Source organism: Brachyhypopomus gauderio, chromosome 19 (genome assembly GCF_052324685.1).
Source record: "Brachyhypopomus gauderio isolate BG-103 chromosome 19, BGAUD_0.2, whole genome shotgun sequence".
Lineage (NCBI taxonomy): Eukaryota > Metazoa > Chordata > Actinopteri > Gymnotiformes > Hypopomidae > Brachyhypopomus > Brachyhypopomus gauderio.
Genome location: NC_135229.1, coordinates 9,451,120 through 9,466,953, shown reverse-complemented (window position 1 = coordinate 9,466,953; position 15,834 = coordinate 9,451,120). Strand labels below are relative to the sequence as shown.

At 43.8% G+C, this 15,834-nt stretch overlaps 1 protein-coding gene across 3 annotated transcripts; it reads right to left on the bottom strand.

Annotated features, from left to right (window-relative positions):
• Window positions 1-4,627: 4,627 nt before the first annotated feature.
• On the bottom strand, window positions 4,628-14,986 carry meis3 (myeloid ecotropic viral integration site 3). Of its 3 annotated transcripts, XM_076981906.1 has the most exons (13): window positions 14,635-14,986; window positions 14,180-14,278; window positions 10,787-10,932; window positions 10,049-10,223; window positions 9,904-9,954; window positions 9,651-9,701; window positions 9,387-9,536; window positions 9,160-9,268; window positions 8,191-8,333; window positions 7,366-7,442; window positions 6,708-6,766; window positions 6,124-6,210; window positions 4,628-5,936 (listed from the first exon to the last, which is right to left on the bottom strand). In XM_076981906.1, the coding sequence occupies exons 2-13, from the start codon at window positions 14,189-14,191 to the stop codon at window positions 5,761-5,763; spliced, it is 1,236 nt and encodes a 411-aa protein (XP_076838021.1). In that variant the 5' UTR covers window positions 14,192-14,278; window positions 14,635-14,986; the 3' UTR covers window positions 4,628-5,760. The 3 variants fall into 3 exon arrangements, with proteins under 3 accessions (XP_076838021.1, XP_076838023.1, XP_076838022.1); XM_076981908.1 differs by lacking the exon at window positions 14,635-14,986 and having other exon boundaries at window positions 14,176-14,260; XM_076981907.1 differs by lacking the exons at window positions 14,180-14,278; window positions 14,635-14,986 and adding an exon at window positions 14,057-14,158.
• Window positions 14,987-15,834: the final 848 nt, after the last annotated feature.

The window sequence follows — 15,834 nt, the reverse complement described above, 5'->3', positions numbered from 1 at the left end:
ATGATGTCATTAACACCGTACACATTACTCATATTTATGACATCATTAACACCGTACACATTACTCATGTTTATGACATCATTAACACCGTACACATTACTCATATTTATGACGTCATTAACACCGTACACATTACTCATATTTATGGCGTCATTAACACCGTACACATTACTCATATTTATGGCATCATTAACACTGTACACATTACTCATATTTATGACGTCATTAACACCGTACACATTACTCATATTTATGACGTCATTAACACTGTACACATTACTCATATTACTCATTACTCATATTTATGACATCATTAACACCGTGCCCATTACTCATATTTATGACGTCATTAACACCGTACACATTACTCATATTTCTGACGTCATTAACAGCATACACATTATTCATATAATATATTTATGACATCATTAACACTGTACACATTACACATATTTATGACGTCATTGACACCCTACACATTACTCATATTTATAACGTCATTAATGTGTATTTATCCATAACAAAGATAATTTTGTATAATTTTCTATAGCATCCAAACTTTTCATCAAAAATATTTTTATGATACTTTTTCTTGCATATTGAGGCTAAATATCATATAAATATCATCAAATTATATATATATATATATATATATATATATATATATATATATATATATATATATATATATATATATATAAATACTGCATATCTATTCCATTTAATAAAGAAATAATATCTATAACTATCACAGTGTTGTTTAGTACAAGCAAATGAAATAATCAAAATTGTGCTCCAACTTTGTGAATCCTAAATCATTGTGAATCCCAAATCAGTGTGAATCATAAATCATTGTGAATCTTAAATCAGTGTGAATCTTAAATTGTAATGCAGGGTCGGCGCCAGAACATATACAGTGAGGGGGCGTCAGAAAATTTCGGGGGGGCCAACGTAAGTTGTTGAGCGGGGGGGGGGGGGCAGATGATAGTACCACCAGAGTCAGATGATAGTACCACCAGAGTCAGATGCTAGTACCACCAGAGGCAGATGATAGTACCACCAGAGGCAGATGATAGTACCACCAGATGCAGATAGTAACACCAGGGGCAGATGTTAGCACCACCAGAGGAACAACACAAAACATAAACTGATGGATATACAGACATTCTATTATTTCTATACATAAACAGATTTATATATAGATTATATCGGCAGCATTTTCCTTTACTCAACATTTCGCACCACTAGGGGGCAATGTTGCTCATTGATTGAACTATTGGGAAGACTATCAGCATGTTATATCCTTGCTACCAAACATTTCAACGCTATAACATTCCTGTTAGCATATAATATTTGTTAATAATTGTACTGTAGCTTTCACAATAGTTACGTTTCCTCAATTTATCCACTTTTTTCACACAAACCTCTCAAAACTACCCTCACGTATGGCTCCTCCCCCCGCCCCTCTCGTCTACCCTAGTCCCGCCCTGTTTCTTGGTTACTATGGTTTCCCTTCTGTCTTCCACGCCCTGTGTACCTTGTGTCTCCGCCCTATAATTACCGTTCCCACCTGTATCTTATCCCTTTTACTTCTTATGTGTGTTTTTCCTGGTATGTTACAGTTTGTGTTACTGTTAGTTTGGCGAATTTGTTTGTTTGCGCCTCGGCCGTGTGTTCTTCCTGCCTTCTTTTCTGCCCCTGTGTAGCCGTCTGCTTCCTTACCTTAAATTATTCAAAATCCTGCATTTGTGTCACGCCTGCCCCACCGAGACTACAAACTGTATAACTGTATAACTAATGTTATACAGGATCAAACTCTTCTGTAACTCATTTTCATCTTTATGTTCAGATAAAGTAAGACCACTGTACCAGTCCTATACTACACGTGTTACACACACTTGTGTTACATGCTAATTTGCCCCTGCACGCCACGTCTCGTGCTAAAGCATGCTTGTACACGCGCCCCCCATGTGCAGTAATACATCCTCTGTAATCACATGCACTCGTACAAACACCCGACCACAGAACTACATATGGAACACCCTCATCTAAAGTCAGAACCCAGCACAGACCATCACATTTGCCTAATGGGATGTCTGGAATTCTGCTTACATCTGTTTCACTATTTTTCCCCAACACACAAAATCCAAGTTTTGGAAAAAAAAAACTGCTTTCAGACCCCAACCATGTGGCTGAACATCATGGAATCTCCTTGAACACGCAGAAGCGTGACCTTTGGGTCAGCTGATCCGCTATAGCGCTGTGGAGTCTGCAGGACCTTTAGGAGAAGTGACTTAGTGACTGTACCGACGGCAGAGCCCCGAGGCTAGGCACACGGACACGGCTCCTCCACCCAGAGAGAGCGGCGTCACACTGGGACCTCGGTGTACTGCTCACACACACACACACACACACACGCGCGCGCGCGCGCGCACACACTGAACCACGCTTGTGTGCATGAGTAAGACTGCTGTAAATTCCTCTACTGGGAACATTTTGATTGACAGCTCACTAACGAGTGTCGGCTCTAATGATGGTGCCGCTGCTAATGGAGATAAATAAATGAGTGCTGGTGGCTAAACGCTGCCCAACACTTCCAACCCAATCACTCTCGAGGTTAATTGTGCACACGCACAACCACCTACGTGCTGTCCTCTCTTCTCTCGTGCTTCAAGTCTGAAATAATCCTCCAAGTTTGCCGCTCCAGAGTGGCTCCTCAGTTTCAGAACAATGACATCTCACCCCAACATGTCAAAAACACACTTTAAAAGCCGTTCACTAGGGTTTATTATGTTTTATGGAGCGTCACAGTGCTAGACATAGCAAGAATCGACATTAAGCTGAACCAAAGGGTTCTGAGGACACTCCTGTCCCTCCATTGACTCTGGTCTTATTCCAGTACAACTGGGCTTTTGTCTCTGGTATTTAGTCTCTAAGAAAGCCTGTTTTTTTCAGTTTAGCATACTCCCCCCCTCTCTCTCCCTCCTTCTCTCCCACTCTCTCATTTCTCTCCCACTTTCATTCTCTCTCTCCCTCCCTGTTTCTTTCTTCCTCTCTTTCTCTCTGGGCCGCTCTCTCTCTCCCTTGTCTTGACTCTGACAGGTGTGTAATTGGATGATTAATGTTCAGTCCGAGGCCTCGCACTCCCCTCTGACTCACATACAGCTCCGCACTAATGTGTACACACACACACACACACACACACACACACACACACACACACACACACACACACAGACTGGACCTTCTGCAGTTTGGAAGAGGGCGATGGTGTTTATTGTGTCCACGGTTTGTTCCGAGTTCAGGGGACACACACAGGAGGGTGTGCTGTTTGGAAACTGTGATTTTTTTTGTTGTTGTTGTGTTGTCGTCTTTACCTCCACCAGTCCACCAGACAACAGAGTGTGCGCACGGGAAGGGAAGGGTCAGCTGCAGGGGTCGAAGAGATAGAACATTTCCTGTTAACCCCTGCATGAACTCTGACCCCTGTTGTAGGCTGCATCCATCACACTGGCATGGGTGGGGGCCAGGGAGAAGAACAAAGAGAGTGTGGTGAAAGAGAGAGAGAGAGAGAGTGAAAGGATCAAGCAGAGTGAGAGAGAGTGAGAGGGATGGGGTGAAAGAGAGTGAGAGAGAGAGAGAGAGAGAGAGAGATGGGGTGAAAGAGAGAGTGAGTGAGAGTGAGAAAAGGGATGAAAGAGAGTGAGAGAGGGGGGTTGAGAAAGAATGAAAGGATGAGAGAGAGTGTGAGGGATTAGCAGAGCATGAAGCTTTTTGCTGAGAAATTTGAAGTAACAAGAAGTAAAGCAAAACTCACAGTGGCCTGCTGACTCATTGTGAAACATGATATTACTGCAGGACACCAACTCCAGGGCAGTAGTTTAATATGATCTGATGCAGGACTTGGAAATCATTATACTTACCAAGCAACCCATACATTTAGTATTTATTAGTTTGTCATGCTAAACTACTGATTCTGTTGACACTTACTGTATTTGTGCAGAGCACTGAATAAAGGAAAAAGAGTTTGTTGTATTTTCTTGTGTGAACTCGAAACATATTCTTTAGATATTGGTGTTTTTTAAGGTTTTGGTGTTTTTAAGGTATGGGTGTTTTAGGGTATGTGTGTTTTAGTGTATGGGTGTTTTAGGGTATGATGTTGGTGTTTTTAGGGTATTGGTGTCTTTAGGTTATGGGTGTTTGTGTTTTTAGGGTATGGGTGTTTTAGGGTATTGGTGTTGGTGTTTTTAAGGTATATGGGTGTTTGGGGTATGGCTGTTTTTAAGGTATGGGTGTTTTTAGGGTATGGGTGTTGGTGTTTTTAAGGTATGGGTGTTTTTAGGGTATGGGTGTTTTTTGTGCTCCCCAGAAGCATTTGTCATGCTGAAGTTAAAGGAGGCCATGTGGTTCATTCAGTGATCATCAGCTTCATGGTTCCAGATGAAACTCCCAGTGAAGCATCAGTGAAGACATGACAGGACATGTTCTCTGACACACGAGCAGCAGACAGTTGTGATTACGCAGCCAGCCGAATTCACACACATATGAACAGAATAAATACAATTTATATAGCACAAAATAGAGTAAGAAATGTAGTGAAATATAATAGTAATTGTCAACATTGTAATTCAATCATTATTATTTTTAATGCACAGGTAAAGGAGAGATTCATAGCTTTTAAATATTAGTCCAGTTGTTTAAAAACACAGCCAGGAACACATTCTGACTAAAAACTGAAATGGACCTCACGCTGGTACTTGCAGCCTTCCTCACAGACTGTCCTGTGTTTACCAGACATGTTCTATGTTAATACGGTATACTTATGATAACAAGTAAACGCAACGATAAAAGCACCAGTCACATCCTACAAGGCAAACTAAAAGCCTGCCAGCTAGGACCGTGACAGGGCTGCCATTAATATGAGCTTCAAAAAACTGAAGATCAAAATCAACCCAGGGCTTGGTGAGATCGAGTCTTTGACACACATAAATACAAAAATAGATTCAACATAAAAACTTAAATTAAATCTGAAGTACTGATGACATAATGGCGGCGCGAGAGGGGGCGGGTCTGCCCTCCTCTGGGAAGACGATGGTTGGTCTATAGCGAACAGGATTGGCTGAGGAACCCAGCAATCAGTCACAACTCACACTCTCTCATTATCAAAAGCATCCAGCAATAGAGTCTTTGGGTTTGTGGGGACACTGTTGGTTCAAGAAGACTGTTGCAGAACTATTTGGTTCAGTCGTGAAGGCACCAGACTGCAGATATCTGGTCTCTTCCTGCGCTGGAGGTCCTGAAAACGGGGCTCTGGCCCGCAGGGGGAGGCACTCGGGACCCAAAGGTTCGGTTCAGGGAAGCAGAGGAGGATCCGGTTCGGCCCAAAAGGCCACAGGAAGACGCAGGGAAAGTCTAGTAGAGTTGAATATGTGGCAAATTTGAAAGTAGGTTCTGTGTATGCATGACCAAAAGCAACGCGTGTGAGCAGATGTCTGAGTGATGTCACCCGTCGTCAGGACGCTGAGCACGCAGGACGTCCCGACTAAAGCCCCCCAGCAACTTAAAACGGAAAAAACAGTCAGACGCGTCTGTGCCGTTGGGTTTTAAGACAAAGTGAATCTAAAGGGAAAATGTCAGCACAGCAAACACAGAGGCGCCTTGAAAAGAGAGAGAGGGCACTGGAGCAACAGTACGGCCATGCTGGTGAGGGAGGGCGTCGCCAAGCGTCCGCCCACACCCCTGCCCCTCCCCTTCTCCCTCTCAGTGGGCGTGGATGTCAAGGCTTTGTCCAATAAGAGGTTCAGAAGAGTGGGGGTGGGGAGGCGGGGCCAGCAGCATGGCAGGGTGGGGGGCGGGGTATGGGTGCAAGGAGGGGCCGGCGTGGGCGTAGCCCGTCTGAGGCAGAAGGGCCCCAGGATAGTCCATTCCCTGAAGCCCTGCAGACACACACAAACACAGACAGTGAGTGAGAACACTCAGAATCCACCATTCTACATCTGCTTAATAATTACGCTTAAGAAATTATCAGAACACATCTAAAAATGTTTAACACAGTCATAAGGTTAAAAATATTTTTTAATGAAAAATGAACAGTGTGTATGCTATTTGTTTCACAACCCGTACCTGCTGTCCTAAGACCTAAGTGAGCTTGGCCTTCTAATCCATAACCTCCTAATGCTACCCCTTCTGGGCTGTAGGGGGCGCCCTGACCTATATCATACACACACATATAGATACAGACACACAAACAATAGGTTAATTAGACCAGTGCAAAAAAACACACCAAGACAGCTCGCAGTCTGATTTTATATTAAACAGTGGGACACAGTGTAGTGGGACAGGCCGCAGTGGGACAGAGCACAGTGGGGTAGAATGCAGTGCACAGAGCACAGTGGGACAGTGCAGTGGGACACAGTGTAGTGGGACAGGCCGCAGTGGGACAGAGCACAGTGGGGTAGAATGCAGTGCACAGAGCACAGTGGGACAGTGCAGTGGGACACAGTGTAGTGGGACAGGCCGCAGTGGGACAGAGCACAGTGGGGTAGAATGCAGTGCACAGAGGGACAGTACAGTGGGACACAGTGTAGTGGGACAGGCCACAGTGGGACAGAGCACAGTGGGGTAGAATGCAGTGCACAGAGCACAGTAGGACACAGTGCAGTGGGACACAGTGCAGTGGGACAGATTGTTATGGCTTTATGGTTTACCTGAGCGATTTGACTGATCAATCATGGGCTGCACTATCCTACGTCTGGCATTTATAAACCTAAAGAGACACACACATGTCACACATAGCAGTACACACCAGGAAACACACACACACATCACACATCACACACAGTGGTACAACACCAGGACAACACACACACACATCACACACAGTGGTACACCCCAGGAAACGCACACACACACACACACACAGAGCAGTACGTTCAAAAACAAAATGTCAAATTAGACTGAAAAGTACTAAAAGTTGCAGACAAAAGTGAAGAGAAATAGTGAAGGACATTTGGAGAAAGATGGTGCAGTTCCACCCATGAGGATCTGATGGTGCTTCCATGAGGATCTGATGGTGCTTCCATGCTTTGAGATGAAGGCCAACCATTTAAGTGGATGAACACATTCCATAAGCTCGAGAAACTGTTGTTTTGTCTTTTTTCCGATACAGAGATAAACACCCAAACCTGGACATTATTAACCCTCCTCCAGATAACATAAATCCTCATTACAGCAAAATGAGCATTGATCGCGCTACCGTAATTCATTGACCTCTATTGATCAGGTAAACGTAGATCAATGAGTGTAGTTAGGAGGTGCAGAGAGAAGGAGCAGGCTGACCGCGCTCCTCACGCACACAGGACTGACCAGTTGTTGACCTGCAGAATGGTGAGTCCTGTGTCTTGGGAGAGCTGTTTTTTCTGTTCCTCCGAGGGGTATGGATGCTGAGATGGGACAAATACAGGACTGTGCTTTCATAAACTACTTAATTAAATTTACAAGCACAAATTTCTCATGGTATAAATAACCCAGTTTCAAGCATAGTGGTGTGAATAGTGTTTTTTATCATTAAAGCACAAAATTAGTAATACACATGAGAAGATACTTTATAACAAATATAGCTTATATTTATATGTAATATATAAATAACTTATATTTATATATTATATACTGTTATATAAAAATACTGTATATAAATAAGTAAAATCTGAATATGCGAGATAAAGAGGGCTAAAATGTGAGTGTAGACAGAGTCTGTACTATTCAAACCGCATCTCTCTTTATTTAGAGCCACCGCAGAGGCTCTGCTCTGTGTGTAATTACACCAGCCTCGTTAGGGGCTAATTAGCATATGCTCGTTAGTGTACTGCATGAGCACCTCTGTCTGCTGCCTTCAGCTGTGCAGCAGGAAGGTCATAACATTCAGATTTCTCACTAACACGCCGCATCATTTGGTCTCTACCTCGTTACTGTACTCCTGTCACCCTAAATCACCTCTCTCTGCATGCTGTATTTCTGCCATTTGCCTGAGGTCAGCGTGTCTGCCATTTGCCTGAGGTCAGCGTGTCTGCCATTTGCCTAAGGTCAGCGTGTCTGCCATTTGCCTGAGGTCAGCGTGTCTGCCATTTGCCTAAGGTCAGCGTGTCTGCCATTTGCCTGAGGTCTTTTCTTTTCTTTCTTCATCTCTCTTACTGATAGGTGCTGGAAGAGCCAGGCTCTCATAATGTTGGTTGCCACTTTGGGGAAGATCCCTCTTTTCTTGTTATTTCTCCTGTCTCGGTCAGTCTCGTCTTCTTCTCCTGTGCTGGGAGACGCTACAGCCCCGTCGAGTCCATCTACAGTGAAGATGAAATACATGACAGCTCACTGTGGCAGTGTGTTTCCCATCTGTACACACTCTGTAAAGTGAGGGGAACGGTGTGTGTGCTCATGTACTGTGTATTTGTATGTGTGTGTGTGTGTGTGTGTGTGTGTGTGTGTGTGCATATATTGTGTATTTGTAAATATGTAAGTGTGTGTGTATGTGTGTGTGTTTGTGTGTGTACGTGTGCATGTATGTGTGTGTATTTGTGTGTGTGTGTGCGTGTGTGCATGCATGCGTGTGTGTGTGCATGTGTATGTGTGCGTTTGTATGTGTGTGTATGTGTGTGTGTGTTTGTGCGTGTGTATGTGTGTGTGTGTGTACGTGTGTGTGTGTGTGTGTGTGCATGAGTGTGTGTGTGTATGTGTGTGTGTGTGTGTGTGTGTGTTTGTGTGTATGTGTGTGTGTGTGTGTGTGTGTGTGTGTGCGCGTGAGTGTGTGTGCGTGAGTGTGTGTGTGTGTGTGTGTGTGTGTGTGTGCGCGTGAGTGTGTGTGCGTGAGTGTGTGTGTGTGCGTGAGTGCGTGTGTTTGTGTGTGTGTGTGTGTATGTGTGTGTGTATGTGTGTGTGTGTGTGTGTGTGCGCGTGAGTGTGTGTGCGTGAGTGTGTGTGCGTGCGTGAGTGTGTGTATGTGTGTGTGTGTGTGTGTGTGTGTGTGAGTGTGTGTGTGTGTGCGTGTGTGTGTGTGTGTGTGTGTGTGTGTGCGTGTGTGAGTGTGTGTGTGTGTGTGTGTGTGTGTGCGTGTGTGAGTGTGTGTGTGTGTGTGTGTGTGTGTGTGTGTGTGTGTGTGTGTGTGTGTACCTGCATCGCTGCAGTTCTCTGCACTGTGTGTGTTGGGTCCACAGGAGGCGCTGGGTGTGCCTGAGTGAGTAGACACACAGTCGTCTGTGTCTCGCAACCACGACTGATTCTAGAAGAGCGACAAACACAAACACTCATCCGTTCTGCACACAACACAACTCACAGGCACCAGCAACAACAACACAACTGCACAACAGTGTGGGGCTCCTCTGCTGCCAGGAACTCACTTGCTCTGACAGACTTGTGCAGGAACCAGTGAAATCTTCCATGTCGGACTTGGACCCGCCCTCCCGATCCTCCAGCACCAAATCGGTGGGCATTTTGCCCTTAAGACAGTTGATGTAACGCTGACAGAAGTTATCGCACAAATCGTGGACCTAACCAAGCAGAGACACAGGACACTGAAGACACGATCTCTGTGTCTCACAAAATATTACAAGAAAAAAACAAATTCCTGGAATTAAATCAAAGGAGTGACAGGGACACATCACCTTCTCCAGCTCCAGGAGATGGAAACGGAGGACTTGGATGGCCTGAATCATCTGAGAGAGAGAGAGAGAGAGAGAGAGAGAGAGAGAGAGGGAGGGAGAGAGAGGGACACACAGACATATATGTTACAGTTATATTCACCTTTCTCTAAAAAATCATATTATCAGAGGTGTGTGTGTGTGTGTGTGTGTGTGTGTGTGTGTGTGTGTGTGTGTGTGTGTGTGTGCGTGTGTGTGTCTGTGATGGGCATCTTACTAAATTGTCCAGTTCTGGGTTAGATGAAAATATAGGTTTCTCTGAGCGGATCTGTAAGTATAACACAAACACATCTATGATGTGACTGTCACTGTTACTGACCTCTATGGGGTGATTGTGATTGGCTCTTTGTGCTATGACTCACCTGCTTGGCGAAAGCTGCAATGTCTTCATTAAATGAGTCTGAGGAGCACACATCGCTGTGATTGGTCATGGCAGGGAGATGGGAGGAGTTTGACATTGAGGAGGAGTCACGTGGTGAGCAGGTGGCCAATTCACACTTCTCAAACACCAGAGCCAGGAGTGGAAACAGAGGATGGCTACACACACACACACACACACACATATACACGTATACACACGCACACAGACCACACACATACACACACACACCACACACACACACATACACACGCACCACACACACATAAACATATATATATATATATATATATATATATATATATATATATATATATATATATATATATATATATATATGCAAACATACATACATAGTGTACTCTTTGTAGTGTACATACATACATACTCCTTAGTGTATTTAAAGGAAGAAAAGTAAGAATAAAGGAATAAAGGAATAAAGATGGTCTGTGCACTGAAAAAAATAAAGCATTGGCTCAATGTAATAAAATTGAATTAATCAATCACACGAATTTTTTTTCATTGACTCAATCCAAAAAACTAAATTCATGACTAAATGAATTTAGTTTTTTAGACTAAGTCAATGAAATAAAATTTGTGTGATTGATTAATTCAATTTTATTACATTGAGCCAATGCTTTATTTTTTTCAGTGTGTCTCATTGGTCTTTTCCCACACCAGGTGTTCAGAAATGTTTACTGCACAGTAATATATGTCTCACCCATAGATCTGGTCGCGGTGATGTTTGAGAGAATCAGGAACAGTTTGGCCATAGTGAGGTGGGGGTGGCGCTAGTGAGCGCATGACTTCACCATAAGAGCCCACGGGCAGAACCTCTGAGCCTGCGTACTGCACCAGGTCTTCATACTGACAGAGACAGAGACACACTGAACCTGCGTACTGCACCAGGTCTTCATACTGACAGAGACAGAGACACACTGAACCATCGTACTGCACCAGGTCTTCATACTGACAGAGACAGAGACACACTGAACCATCGTACTGCACCAGGTCTTCATACTGACAGAGACAGAGACACACTGAACCATCGTACTGCACCAGGTCTTCATACTGACAGAGACAGAGACACACTGAACCATCGTACTGCACCAGGTCTTCATACTGACAGAGACAGAGACACACTGAACCATCCTACTGCACCAGGTCTTCATACTGACAGAGACAGAGACACACTGAACCATCCTACTGCACCAGGTCTTCATACTGACAGAGACAGAGACACACTGAACCATCCTACTGCACCAGGTCTTCATAATGACAGAGACAGAGACACACTGAACCATCGTACTGCACCAGGACTTCATACTGACAGAGACAGAGACACACTGAACCATCGTACTGCACCAGGTCTTCATACTGACAGAGACAGAGACACACTGAACCATCGTACTGCACCAGGTCTTCATACTGACAGAGACAGAGACACACTGAACCATCGTACTGCACCAGGTCTTCATACTGACAGAGACAGAGAGACACACTGAACCATCGTACTGCACCAGGTCTTCATACTGACAGAGACAGAGAGACACACTGAACCATCGTACTGCACCAGGTCTTCATACTGACAGAGACAGAGAGACACACTGAACCTGCGTACTGCACCAGGTCTTCATACTGACAGAGACAGAGAGACACACTGAACCTGCGTACTGCACCAGGTCTTCATACTGACAGAGACAGAGAGACACACTGAACCTGCGTACTGCACCAGGTCTTCATACTGACAGAGACAGAGAGACACTGAACCATCGTGTGTGTCCTGTGTGGAGGGAACTTGTTCATTTTCTATCTTCCCGGATAAACGTTTGGAAAACAAAAATTCTAATGTGCATGTTTTCCAAGCACTGAGGGACGTTCACACACACACACAAACAAACCAATCCTCAACATTCACACACAAACACAAATGCACACACACAAATACACACAAACAAATCCTCAACAAAAGATTTGTAAAAAGAGGGAAACTTAGCAGCAAATTCCATCAGTCGCCATCTTCACTGAACTGTCTCAACACCACAAACACTTCACCACAAACACCCAAAGAGAAACACACCATCTCCATCATCTGCACATTTCTTGACTATTTGAGTCAAACTAAGCAGAACACAAGAAAGAGTTTCTCCCCCATGTAGTGATGTATCTCAGGCTGCTAGCCACACCTGTGAAGTTGTTTAGTTGTGCTTCCTCTGCCTTCTGAGATCCACTCCTCATCAATTGGTCTTTCAGACTGAAAGTGCTCTCAGCACCGATACTGACTCCCTGTTACGCCCCGTCGCAAAATTACACCTCTAATTAAACCCAAAGTCTACACAGATGAACACGACTTCCACGCTGTTCTAATCCGACTTATGTTCCGCCTGAGCTGCAAACACACCGTCCTTAGAATTAGAATAAGGTGCAATCGACAATAAAACAACCATCTATGCCCTGTGATGGCTTACAGACCAGTGAATAGGCCTAAATAATAATACACTGAAATAATTATACTCTAGCGATCAGACAATGTTTCACAAACCACATGGTGGACGCCAAAATCATCGCAAAGACTTTCTTCAAGCAAAGTGTGTGACCTGTGTGGTTCTGTTTTGTACAACAAATGTACCTTTTCCAAAACTGCTGCATATGTTCTTATTAGTTGAAATTACTATTTAAAAAACCCCTAGAAAAAAACTTTTGTATACACTGCCGACGGTTTATAAGCACCGCGAACGCACCGGCTTTTGTACGAGACTTGAAGACTTTTAAATTCAGTTTTTTTCAATTCTGGGTTTTCTTAAATAATAACTAGAAATAGGCTACGTTGTGTTTTAGAGCCTATGTGTAATTTCTCAGAATGTTCGTAAGTTTCAGTTGCAATAGAACAAACATTTAACACCACTCGGATCAAATAAATATCAATAAAAAAGACACATTCATAAAGACAGGCGTATGGTTGGGAAAATGCACATCTGGAATGAATTAATTACTGTATTACGCACTAATTACCGTATTACGGTGTGTACTTTGTTGAAGAACGCAAGTTTAATACATTTAAGGAATCCTAAATTAAATTAGCTGACAATCTCAAATCAAAATTTATTTCTGAGGAATATAATTATATACCATTCAGTCACTTCCTCTGTTATATTATTTCTATAAATCACCTATAAATAAAACTTCTAGAATTACCTAAGCTGGTTGCAAAAATATGTTTAAAAATGTAAAATGAAATATATACTGTAAATAAAAATGTCTGAACTGAACTTCTTCTGAACGTAAAGTTTCGTGTGGATTTGCGCACTGGTTAATCGGGAGGGATTTTACTTAGTGCACCTGTGTGACGGTACCACATGCAACTTTAATTAGATTATCATTTCTTATTTGTTTTTTATCTGTATTTTGTCTAATATAGAAAACAATATGCATATATGACGTTAGGGTCTCCGACTTCTCCAATCTTTTTTAATTAGTTTCTGTTCATTGACGTTTGCGTTTTATATTAGCGACTAGTCCAGATTTGGGCTCTAAGCGTTGTAAACTACACAGATATGTTTTGAATTCGCCTGAACATGGACTTGTGTGTGGCTGTTGAATAATCCCGCGTTACATGTGTAAAATGAGCTTGTGGACAGAGTGCATGTGGTGAACTGGTTGTGAACCGCAGTGATGTCCACAACGACTATTAAAGCTGCAAAGATTACAACATATTACAGTATTTATTACTAGTATTTATATTACAGCGTTAGAGTAATTATCTGGAAAGTTCATTTACAGAACATTGAGTTAGAAGGAATTACTTGTTGCTATTTTTCTTTAGTATGTCTTTAACGATCACAGTAATCACGGTAATTTGTATATTTGTAAACATTATCCGTATATTTGTAAACATTATCCGTAAATGTGCTAGAGTTGTAATTCTGTCAGCGCGTGCGAGGATGACGGACCGGGGAGGGAAGCGCGAGGGAGCTACGCAGCGTCTCCTTACCGGAATATCGGCCGGTTATGAGCTCAGCACTCGTGTTCCGTGCACGGACGCAATAACGAGGAAAATGTTTAAATGAATAAACAGAAACGCAGCACAGCGGTGGGGAGCGATAAACACACCTACCCGTCTATCCATGCGACACGGAAGCCACGATGTCTCGCGGAAGACGACACACACCAATCGGGTATTCCGGGGCAGCCCACCAGCCAACGTGCACAATTACTGACGGAGACACAAAAACACGTTAAAATACAAGCGAGCACCCTAAAATGATAATGGTGAATTAATTAAAGGTCCGAGGCGGTGCAGTTAAGTGCCCTCGTTACCCAAACAAAAACACAGAGTGCATATTTTGGCCTGTAATCTACAATAACAACTGCGAACACGTGAGTATGTATGTGTAGAAATACGTATTTCTGTGCATTGACTGAGAACTTTTAAAGTGATCAGTTGAATTTTAACCTGCACAACTCTTAACCTCACGTATGATTTCGTCCGGATATTGCATTGCAGTCTTATCGGGACGTTGATGTACATACGGTGCATCAAGGGAGGAATAAAATGTGTTTAAATCCCACCGAAACTCCAGAGGTGCGAGTCCCGCCCGGACCAGACGAACGTGGAGTGTGTGGCGCGGTTGCAGCGCGCGCGGATCCGCCGACGAGTCTTGCAGGGCTAGCGGGCGCGTGCGAGCACGGAGCGGTGTCCTCCTTGTTCTATCGCGATGTCCATGGACCGAGACAAGGAGCTGGAGCAGCCTGTGTCACGGCGAGATGAGCGATGGAGCTTTAAAGCAGGCGACGGAGGGAGTGATGGAGGCTGAGAGTTGTTTCGGGGGTCAAAACACGACGGGGTCTCTCACCCCCACCTCCTTATCACACACGCTCGCGCATTACAAACGCAGACCCCCTCGTTTTATCTGAACGGCACGCTCTCACCCCCACCCCCACCCCTCCGGGGCAACACACACACACACACACACACACACACACACACACACACACACACACACACACACACACACACACACATCCTCTATTACCCTCATACAGTCACTCAGACAATTTTTAAAAATGGCCGTATAGCCATATTACAAAGTCCATCGTTTAATGCGCGAATGCATGCAGTTATAATAATAATATAATATTAAAACAATAGCTAACGTTATGGTTTTACACACGCACCACGACGCAGAGCGTCTAAACACCGTTTATTTTGTTTGTGAACAGGCTGTTCCACATATTATTATTTCACTAAGTCACTGTCTTCACACTCGGAGACGCTGACAGTAGAATATGGTCACTCGTTCATTTATTCATTAATTTACACATTTGCAGGAGCAACGCCGTTCACACCTTGTATAAATAATAATTCATGTCGTTTCCTGCTGTAATTTATGTTTAGGATAGCCTGTAATTATTTATTTACTTACTTACTTAAAGTTTCCGTCACATTTCTACAACTATGCTATATAAAAACTGCTGGCAGTGAAGTGCAAAAAGAAAGCTTTCGCAGCTCCACAGCAAACTGAACTATGTCTTGTGTTGTAAATTAACCTTAAGTAACACAACAATTATTCAAAACGTTTCCTTTATTGGCCACCCACCTGGTCAACACAACAGGCGGCCGAATCTTCAATGGGCAGGCGCTGGTGGGCGCGCACAGCCCGAGCGGCGACGCGCCGTAGGGGGCGCGCAGGGCGACATCAGCGCGGGAGAGCGCGCGCCGCGGCCTTTCAACGCTACGGGAGTCTCCCGTCCGAGAGAGATGATCATAGC

Coding starts and splice junctions, on each gene's coding strand:
- meis3 (XM_076981906.1), bottom strand. Junction 10,224..10,786: donor CACCGCGACCAGATCTATGG/GTGAGACATATA, acceptor GTGTGTGTGTAG/CCATCCTCTGTTTCCACTCC. Junction 8,334..9,159: donor AGAGAACTGCAGCGATGCAG/GTACACACACAC, acceptor TCTTCACTGTAG/ATGGACTCGACGGGGCTGTA.